The 10925-nt window shown below is 44.2% G+C and overlaps 1 protein-coding gene across 1 annotated transcript; it reads right to left on the minus strand.

The window, feature by feature from the left end:
- Positions 1–225: 225 nt before the first annotated feature.
- Positions 226–9412, minus strand: LOC118776674 (phytanoyl-CoA hydroxylase-interacting protein). The gene is made up of 5 exons (XM_036527164.1): positions 9191–9412; positions 4429–4615; positions 2053–2230; positions 1340–1457; positions 226–971 (listed from the first exon to the last, which is right to left on the minus strand). The coding sequence occupies exons 2-5, from the start codon at positions 4600–4602 to the stop codon at positions 425–427; spliced, it is 1017 nt and encodes a 338-aa protein (XP_036383057.1). The 5' UTR covers positions 4603–4615; positions 9191–9412; the 3' UTR covers positions 226–424.
- Between the last annotated feature and the right edge of the window lie 1513 nt (positions 9413–10925).

Here is a 10925-nt window from a genome sequence, read left to right on the forward strand (position 1 = left end):
AACGGAGCAGCTGCAAAATATCTTCAACACCATGACAACAACTGTAGCTTATGCACAAGGAAAACATTTAACAATCTTGAAACATAGTAAACATTGTATTCTAGTTTTTACAGTACATATAACATGGCTTTGTTCTTAACATATAATTTTTTACCCTGGCTTATTTCAACAGTTGTATTTCCATTTTCTTAAATGCTGTTCACATATGGATATTTTTTATGTGGGTTTCTTACTAATTTTTAAAGGAATGGGGTGCATGGCAGCAAACAGTGTGAAAGTGGTGTCATTGGCTGAGATGCAGGTTTATTCACTGGCAGTCTTTTTCTGCTAGGGTTGTCATGAGCATGCACATAGTCAGGCAGGTGGGGTGTCCCATGTTCGAGCAATCCATAGTTCGTCCCACTAACAGTCTTCTCGGTCTCCCTTAGCGGCCCACACTGATATTGCAGACCTTGCAGCTGGGATCCTTCTTGGCGTTGGCCGTGGACTGGCTCATCAGCTGGTGGTGACCACTGATCTCCACCAGCGTGCCTTGCCCCAGGTGTACGGGCTCAGTGAAGAACACTTCCAAGATGACATCACGGGTGTGGCAAAAGACAGGCTCCTCCCCCTCCCTCTGTGGGGGGCTGTAGGTGAGGAAGGGGTTGTCAGCCAGGTCCAGTTTGGGTAGCCTGCTGCGGCAAAAGTTATCCCCCTCCGATCCAGCAGGGGCCAGCACCAGGATAACATAGTGGTAAGCCGTGTACATGCAGTAGAAGTCAGCGAAGTAGAGGCAGGTGGAGGGATTCAGGAGGTATCCTGCAGGGATCTGGAAACGCAGAGGGCCGTAGGGGGAGTCATTGGGGGGCAGGCCTGTGTCAAACTCTGTGTTGCAGCTGAAGAAGATGCCCTGTAACGTGCCGTTGATGGGAGAGCCATGACTCCCACTGTTGTCTTTCAGGGCTGGATACATCACTCCCCCGCATACCGTCCTGTAGGGGGAAGGCAGCACTGATCACATGATCATTCAAATATTCAACACAACTGCTGCTGACTCCCTTCCTGCACAGAGACTTCACATGTGCATTTGACAGGTATCGTTTTTAAGCCATTAAAAACTGGTTAATTGTCAGAACCCATATGAAAATGAAATATATATATCGTCATGTATTGAGAAATATGTCATTTCGCCCAAGAACATTGCAAATACATGTAAAATACATTAATACAAGCATAAATACATTTTAATACATGAAAATGGCAATAATTAACATTTTTCAATATATTGATTGATCTAAAAAAATCCTCAATATCTTACTATTTTGTGTGGGAACCCATAGTTTCCATGTATGGCACTCACCTGACATAGTGGAAGTAATCTGGGTGTTGGTTACGATAGAACACAGAGAACCTTAGCATTCTTCCTGATGCACCCTTGGCTTTCTCCAGGAGCTGTTGGAGGTGGACCATGGCGTAATCTACATGGATACAGGCACACAGCAACCAGGAAGAAGGTCACACCACTGGCACCAAGTGATAGACCAAGCTGAGTTAGGTATTGAGGTTAAGGGAGATGTCTGGCCAAAAATTTAAATTTGATATATTTTCTGATGTGGATGAACCACTTGTATGCATGATAGAGAAGCAAAGCTTGCTATTTTCAGCATATCATTCTCTGAATGGACTGAAGTGGGTACAAGGTGTTGCTTGAGTCAAATAAAACAGTAGTGTTTAGCATTCAAAGTCACTGATGACATAAAACCAAAAAGTGATCTGTATTGTATATGAGGGTACTGATTAATACATTTAATATAGAATTATACATAATATTCAAGTGCAACAAAATATTTTCTCCATTTCCTCTAACTTGCATCTTACAGATTTGTGTGCATGATAATGCAACATTTCCTTTGATCACTTCCTCTCTTTCTGCCTCTCTGCCCTCAGTTCTCTTTTCACCCTTCCTCCCTCCACTACCTCACATTACATTACATTCATTGTCAATCTCTCCCTTCCACTTTGTCTGTCTCCCTCCCTCCCTCCCTCTCTCTCCCTCCCTCTGTCTTTACTCACCCCCAGTGCAGAACTCCACCACTTGGCTCCAGTCTGACACCAGGTAGTCTCCTCCCTCTGGCTGTCTCACAGCTGTCTGGACTGCCACACAGTACTCTGTTCTGGGGCTCAGGAACCAGTGGCCCCTCACCGCCATGGGAAGGGGAACGGCTTTGGCCACCAGCTTGGTCGGGACATCCTTAACAAGCACACAGAAGTGAAGGGTTTGTAGGCAGACAGTGTTCTCACTTGGACACCAGAGACAAATGCATTTACAGCCTCTGACTCACAACACAGTTGCTGATCTGATTGTGCACAGGTCTCTAAATATGTTTCAAACAGTCCCTGAGCCGTCGGGTTAATTAAGGCTATATCCGTGCAAGAGAGCAATTTCCGCTTTTTTATGTGAGACTGCTCAGGGGCAGAAGTGTCTCATTTAGTCCAGTTATTTCTTGAATTTTCAGGCTTTAGTGAGCGCGGGGGCTGCACAGCATTATAAAGCAGCTGTTACCAAGGGGACCTGGGCCGTCAGCCTCTCACTCCAGCAGAGACAGTTCTGAGGATGGTGGATGAAATGTTAGTGGTCATATTTTCTCAGCCGTTGCAGATCCTCAGACAAAGTTATCACAAAGCACATTAGCATCTTTGTTTCAGCTCAGTCCTGTAACAAGCGCAGCTAATTGCGGTGCGCTCAGAAGGTTGCATATCCATGGCAACCCCTGTGCAAGTTCTATTTCGCTTTGCTTTGATTCCCAAAAAGAACAGAGACTGGGGTAGAGATAAGGGTCCCAACATGCCGCATTAAGCAGCAGCCTGATCCAACTCATTCTTTTCAAGCTGTGGCAGCTTTTACAAATGCAGAAACGAGATGGAGAAAAAAAAAATTACATTCCATGAACCTTTCGCACCATCCTAAAAGATCGGATTTAAACTGACATTAAAGTGTGGAATGTCTGCCATCACCTTTAACATACAATGTGAAAAGTGTAATAGCTGTGAACTGTGAACAGCTCTTCCCATCTTTGCTCCCTGAGAGAGGCAGGCTGTATCTGAGAGAATAAGTCAGATTTGAGCCGGAGATCACAGTGAAGAGTAAAATCCAAAGGACAGGGCAACTAGCTCAACATGGGGAGCAGTCTTGATCAAAACTGCTCCCGGCTCATTTAGTTATTTCAGTTTATTTAATAAAAATGATTTCATTTTCGGGATGTTTAATCTCAGAATTGTCTATGATTTCAGTTGAGTGCCCTTATGCTCTTACATTTTGGACTTACATGTACACCATATTTTCAGCTGAATATTTATATTTACTTTATATCAGTATATGCTGAATAAAACTGTTGTAACCATTGCTGCATTACTTTAAGTAATATGGTCTTATTAAAACAGTACAAAATATTACTGAAAATAAAATTTTGTTATTTTACCATTTTATATATCCATATCTGATTCAGATACATTTGAAATGTGATGAGCAGATGATGATGATGATTGCTATTATTATTTTAAGAACAAATTGTAATATGTGTGCAGTTAAATGCTGTCCACATTCAAGTCTGTGAAAAGGTATACAGTGTAACATGCACATTTATGCATTTTGCAGAATCTATGTATTTCGAGGTGAATTTCTAAACTGGTACCATGTAATAGCATGAAGAGATGTGACACTCACCATACATATCTTTTTAAAAAGGCATAGCAAACATGCTAGATTTAAACTAAATATTAATAATCAATACCTATAACATCTGACACCAGATCAAAAATGTGAGCATAAAGAAGCTACATTTCAGAGCAGACAGTGTTTTGCTGATGGGGTTGAGCTGGCGTGGGTTCCTATTGGTAAACCATACGCATCAATATAATAGATAAACTGAGTGGTTGGACCTCACTGGACGGGGGGGGGGGGGGGTCAGGGATGGAGGCTGTCCTCTGCTAGTTTTTTCCTCTGGGGGGGGCCTCTGGCTGCTGAAGAGGAAACAATTGTCCATGAGTCACTGCCTGGAAGCTGTTTTGCACAGCACGTTATTTTTGCTTTTCTGCTCGATCTGTGACCTGTCCCACAGCTGCTCCCTCCCTCCATGATCTCTCTATAGTCCTGAGTCTGAACTTGTAACGACGGACTCATTTTCTTTCGCTATGGCTGCTCTATGGTTATGGTTAGCTTGTTCCATCTCTCTGCAGCTATTCTGTTATTGTTGTCGTTGTTGTTTTGTTTAGCAAATGCACGCTAATTTCCAATTTACATGATAGAAAGGATATACAGGAGATTCAGGGGTCAACATAATGGATGTTTAAATAATTGGAGAAATGGCGGAAGTTACAGGATGGCCGACAGATAAAGAGACGAGAAGAAGGAATGCTGGTCACAGAGCAAGGAGTGGCAGTGAGTCAGACCCTGTGTTTGAAGCGGTTGGGATCCCCTCCCTCCTTGCGGCTCAGGTCAATGAAGTAATGGGTCACCCTCCCGGCATCCTGAGGAGGCATCTCCCAAGCGATGCGGAAGGAGTCGCACGTCACCTCGCTGATCTGGATATTATGGGGTGTGGAGAGGGAGTCCATGACTGCCATCGGCTACAACAAACTAAAAGAAGGAGATGTGTCAGACAGCTTGACTCCAAATACAGAAATGAATGCAGTGTGATCAGTTTATAGAGTTTAAACAGAAGTCAAGGGCTTAAAAAACATGAAAAATGTAGCAGCATATGAACTGGCAAAAGACCATCTTGAAATGCCCCCCAGTGGTCATTTATGATAAAACACTTGCAAGCCCTGGGGTCATATTTACAAATTTTAAGTTGACTATCTGACATAAAATTTGAGACAACAGTACAGCGGCATTGTAGCGCAGTGGCAAGGAGCAGAGTTTATAACCTAAAGGCTGGTGGCTCAATTCCCTGCCGGGGCACTGCCGCTGTACCCTTGGGCAAGGTACTTAACCCAGAATTGCCTCAGTAAATATCCAGCTGTATGAATTGATAACATGTAAAATTGTAAAGTATGTAAATTGCTCTGGATTAGAGTGTCTGCTAAATGACTATAATATGATGTATAATTTGGCCCACAGGCTTTAACAAAGGCAAGGAACCAATGGACAGGGTCTTTTCCAGTGTTGAGTGTTTTGCTGATTACTTGGACATCCACTCCAATCTCCATGTGCTTCATTTTTTTTCTTTTCACTTCACTGGCTTGCTACAGTTCCTTGCTTTTAAATTTTTACTCCTTTTACTTCTCTTGTTTGTGCATCCTCCCGTCTGCTCTTGTGTTTGATCAATAATCCCTCAATTGGGGCTGTAATGTTTTATTAATGGCAGCTCTCTGTGAGTGGAAGTGCTGAAAGCGCTCCTGGAAAAAGCATCAGGATGAAAATAAATAAAAGTAGCAGCTGAAAACAGTGAGCTGTGCGGCTCAGACCAAATTCAATTAACCTTTGGCTGGCGGAGGCTTCTCAGTGATCTCGATGCCTCTGCTGCCGCTCCTAATTTTCAACACCCTCTGTTTTTGTAACCTTAGTCTTGCTCTTTCTCTTTCTTTCTTTCTTTCTTTCCTTCGTTCTTCCTGCCTTTCTTTTCATCTCTCTAGACTGATATTCTGCAGGTGTGGCACTTCCCCCAATACGATGATGACGTCAATCACGGCTGCATTTGGCACCAACCTGGCCTCTCTACAGGGACAACAGAGAGGCAAACTCTGACTGCATCACCCGGCTGCCCTACCAAACATCCCCGGTTCCCCCAGCAGCAGTCTCCAGGCAACATCGACTCCTGTGTATTTCAAATTGACCCCGTGGCTTTTTGAAGTCTCCACAGACGACGCGCACAAACACTACTTCTGCGCAAAGCCGCAGAAAGGGAAAAAAATGCTGCAGTGTTTTCCACTAAAAACCTTCACAAAGATTCCGAGAGAAGTTTAATTGAATTTGCCGTGCAGTGTATGTCCCTAATTCCACTGTTCCAATTCATGTTCTTTGCCCTTTCAAAGGGGAATTTCACGGAGCACCCGAGCAGCGGATGAAAACAGCAGAGCAAGCACAAAAGGGAATCCAGCACGTCATGGGCTTCACAGCATTTTGAAAGCTGCAGGAAATAAAATACCAGTGGAATGGTCAGATGATGTACACTCACACACCTATTTATTTAGTCTTTTATTTATTTATTATACGAACGGGGCCATAAGATCCAGCCTGGTGCCCGCAACCTTGAAAAGAAGGATTTCATTTCTGAGTCAGGCTACTGTGTTTGATGAACCGTCATCCCTCTCCAGAATCGATGATCCAGCTGATGTGTTCTCAGCAAAGACAATTATCTTTCTCTTTGGGCTGGGGCACAGAGTGTGACATACAGTGGAGGGGAGACCTGACTTATGAGCCCTCCCTTCCTCTCTCTCTCTCTCTGGGTCACTTTCTATTAATTACCCCTTTCATTCTGTCAATCCCTCTTCACGCCTGAATCCATACTACAGTTGGTTTTCTCTCTCTCTCGCGTGCCGTCCTCCTCTTTTTGTCAAAACGTCAGTGGCTTTCATCTCAAAGCCTCTGCTGTGACTTCAGCTGTAAGCCTGCAGCACTGAGGGCTTCACACAAGAGAACAAACAACCTCCCTCCCCCTCCAACACACACTCACCTAATTACAAGCTCAAAGACAAAAGCCATATGCTGGGAGTGTTCACTTAAAAATCAGAGCATATGTTACCGCCAACACATGAATAAACGCCGCAGCATGACTCTCCCCGCTGATCTGTGGGTGTCGGGTTCAGGTCAGCGCTGCGCTTGCGAGTTGGTGGAACCCCGGGTGTCGCAGTCTCGGTTTTGTATGTGTCCGCATGCTCATATGTGAGCACACACGGCCGGTGCATGTCTGCGATGCATGGCCGCGAGTGGTGTCCCAGCCTGCCCCATTAAACCCCATGAGCTGTGAAATGCACGTGTGCTGGCTGTGGCGTTCGGCGAGATCGCCGTCGATGCACCATGCCCCGCTATGTGGGTCTCTGGTCTTTCCTGGCAGCTGCCTCCTTCCCTCTCATTCTCTCTTGTTCTCTTTCTCTCTCTCTTTCTTTCTGTGGCATCTTCACACACGTACAGGATATAGGGCGAGAGGAGATCCTCACAGGACGGCTATCAAAGCCCACTTGCCTCCAGTACATCTTGCTCCACTTTCTGACTCCACACCGATTCAAACGCTCCAGCTTGTTCAGCTGTTATTCACTTCATTTAACCACAGTGTCTAACAGATTTGTGCCTGACAATTAAAAATCAGTTGCAGAAAAAAATGATTGCATTAGTTATCAAATAAATAAATATAGAAGTACTGCTTATCAGATTTTTTGAGCCGCTTGCTTTCTAGTCAATATCAATTGATAAACCCCAATCAGTGCATAAAATCCGTGTAACAAATTGGGCTGCACTAATGAATCACCAGCATGACAGCTTTTGAAATGCCGTCAGAGGAAAGCTGACAGACATGGGGATTTCACCTTTCTGTAACGTTGGGAAGGACCAGAGTTATCTTTCCCTCTATTCTTGTAAAATCTACCAGAACAAATCAGAATAAGAGCATTTAGAATTCTTCCTAACCTTTACAGTCACTGGATTAGGCCTGTTTGTCGTGGGATTTCAGAGGTCCAATAGCACATTATATAAGTGGAAATGCATGAAGTAACATTATTTGCCCTAATTCCTCATTAAGGATGCTGGCATGAATCTCTGATGAATACTGAATGGAAGCCATTTTTCATGAGGAAGGACATCCGCTGTCTTGCTTCTCTGCAGCAGAAAGCGGACACATATATTACTGCTTATCTGGCTTGGTGAAGGCTGCGCGTTTGTGAGTGTGTGTGTGTGTGTGTGTGTGTGTGTGTGTGTGTGTGTGTGTGTGTGTGTGTGTGTCTGTGAGTGTAGGTACTGTTTTTTGATGGTGACAGTTAAAATGAATCTGCTTCAGTGAGATTATTCTCCAGCAGCAAAGGGTTAGGGGTATCAGGTGCAGAAATGGGTGATGAAGTTCCAGAATGTCTGCTTTAGTGTGGAGGGTCATAGATGTGAGTGGGAGCACGCAGCTGAGAGAGACTTAGGAGGAGCTAGTGATGTGTGTGTGTGTGTGTGTGTGTGTGTGTGTGTGTATTTGTATGTGTGTGTGTGTGCCAGTACACGTGCACATGTTTATATGTGTGTGTGTGTGTGTGTATTAGAAGCACACAAACCTCATTTCATGTTGGAGTGAATATCACTTCTGTAGGGATCAAAATTGGTAGGGACAGAGACAGGGACAGACAACGCATGTTCACTCCAAGACATTTTGTTCTCTGATAACCATCATATCTTCTTCACGTGACCAGCGTGAAAGTAGACCTGGCTGTGACGCAGTGCTGACTGGAAGAGACCTGGCATTTCACTTCTTTTATCTTTGTACAAGGAACACCTTCATACCCACTCTGACACAACACATCTCCAAATTACCATTAATGGCTTTGTCATGGTTTGGAATTCTGTTTATGAACAGAGAGTGTAGCTGCAGCTGGGACACAAGACCGACTTCACACTGCTTAAACCTCACAGCCATCCTTATTGTGGAGTACTTAACTAAGCTACCACATAAACAACCAACACATTAATATGCTGAGATTATGAATACAGTCAAGACCACCACATTCACCCACAGAGATACTGAGCACATTAAACACCAGTTCAATAACTCATTGAGATACTGACTACATCGTGGACCAATGCACACGCACCTGAGATACTGAAAACTCTTAAAAACACATCAACACAGAGATTCTAAATGCCAGCAATCACAAACAGTGGCATAGATGCTCTACAGCTGAACACACCGTGCTAGCACTAATGACCACCACAATAGCACACTGAACACACTTGGGAGCAGCACACAATGCATTAAAACACGGAACACACTCAGGGCAAAGCACACAAACAACTGAGCACATATTGTCACTGAAATGCAATGCAATGTGGGGAAGACTGTGCAACTCAGCACACAAACAAACTGAACCCCTGAAGAAAAAGCACCCTTCTGTGCTGCAGACATTAAATTAGTTAAGCTCTGCATGTTTACCTGAAGCACATTTGACACTGCTGGTGTGAAGCCGTTGCCCTAATGGCGTGGGGTAAACACAACAGAGGACTCATGATTCAAATCCTCACCTCCGTGCAGTGGTGCTGTCTCTGCGAAGAGCGCCGAGTTGGAATCCGTTTTCAGATGCGATCAGACACCGCTGAGAAACCGAGAGCTTCGAATTCACCCCTCTTTCCCTCTCTCTCACTCGTTGCTTCCTCTGCAGTGGATGATGGATCCCTTAGGAAAAACCATTAGGAAGTGAAACGAGTGCCTGTCTCTCTCTTTCTCTCTCTCTTTCTCTCCCACTCCCCCCCTTCTCTCTCTCTCTCTCTCTCTCTCTCTCTCTTTCTCTCTCACTCTCTCTCTCTCCCCTCCCTCTCCCCCCCATACAGCTATTCAGATGTGGGTGCTGAGAGCTCAGTGAGAATGATGTGTGCATGATTGGTGCACAGCTGTATTGCCCAGATAATGCCCACTGTTACACACATGCAGAAGCCCACACGTACATATGCTTCTGAGATGTTTATGCAGCGCAATGGACCAGTCATACACACCCCCACCAGCTTGCTCACTAATGCAAAAAGAGGCACATACTCATGCAACATCACACACCACACTGAGAAATGAGCTGTGTCCTAAGATCACATTTACTGGCAGATTGTCATATGATCTGTACACCAACCACACCGGCAGCAAAACATCCATCAGTCTTGAAAAAATCAATTGCAGTTGTTGTGTGTGTTTGAGTGTGTGCATATGAGTGTGTGTGTGACTGTGTGTGTGTGGGTGTGTGTGCACGCGTGTGTATGAGTGACCCACAATTTGATAAACCACCATAAGTCTGAACTGAACTCGGATTCTCAATAAAACAATATGTACACCCCCTGCGTTTTTCCCTTCTGGAGTGGAAGATGGGAATGTATCTAACAGAACGCCTGTGCCATGTGATGTGAGCAGAGGGGTTCCGGAACATGGGGGGGAGTGGGAGGGTAACGTAAGTGTGACATTGGAGAGGCGTTCCTCTGTACTGTCCAGGGCTGGAGCTCTTCAGAGTCTCACCAAATGCTGTACCATATGGGCCCTCTCCACAGGCCTCAACCTACTCAGCAAAGGGGAGGGGAAAGGGATGCACAGAGATGTCTGTGGGGTTATTGTACTGTACTGTTACTGTACAGGAGGCAAATCAAACAAGCAGAAGAAGCAGAAGAAATTCCCTATATCTGAGTAAGAGTGTAGTCCCTGTTTGTTCTAAATCCACTGGCACAGAAACCATTGAGGCTGTGAGATTTTGTTGTGTGTGGAATTTTAGAAATACAGTGGAAACTGTTAATAGTGATCACGTCTGTGTGGGTGAAATTGATCACTATGAGCGAATGATCATTATAACCGATTTTTTTTCTTTTTCTTTATTTCTTATGCAGCTTACCATCTAATTGACGTTTGTATATTTATTACATGAATATAAAGTAATGAAATGGACACCGTCGCTATATACTGAATTTTATTGACTCTTTCAAAATACAGTACAGCTGTTTCAAACGCTTTTCAAATTAAAGTACTGTACAAATTAAATTACTGAACAGTGTATACTACAGTACAGTATTTGAACAGTATTCAAAGACACTATAATACAGTACAGTACTACACAAAGTACCCTGAGGAACCCCGAGTTTTGCTGCTGCATCTCATTGGCTCGTTTTTGGCAGTTTGTCATAAGCTTCAATGAGTCTACGTTTGCCATTGAGAGAAAATTACTTTCTTTTTCCCGTCATGATTTCTGTGCGTGCAGCATTAGCTGGAAGCAGATGGGTTACTGCAAGG

The sequence above is a fragment of the Megalops cyprinoides genome, chromosome 4 (assembly GCF_013368585.1).
Source record: "Megalops cyprinoides isolate fMegCyp1 chromosome 4, fMegCyp1.pri, whole genome shotgun sequence".
Lineage (NCBI taxonomy): Eukaryota > Metazoa > Chordata > Actinopteri > Elopiformes > Megalopidae > Megalops > Megalops cyprinoides.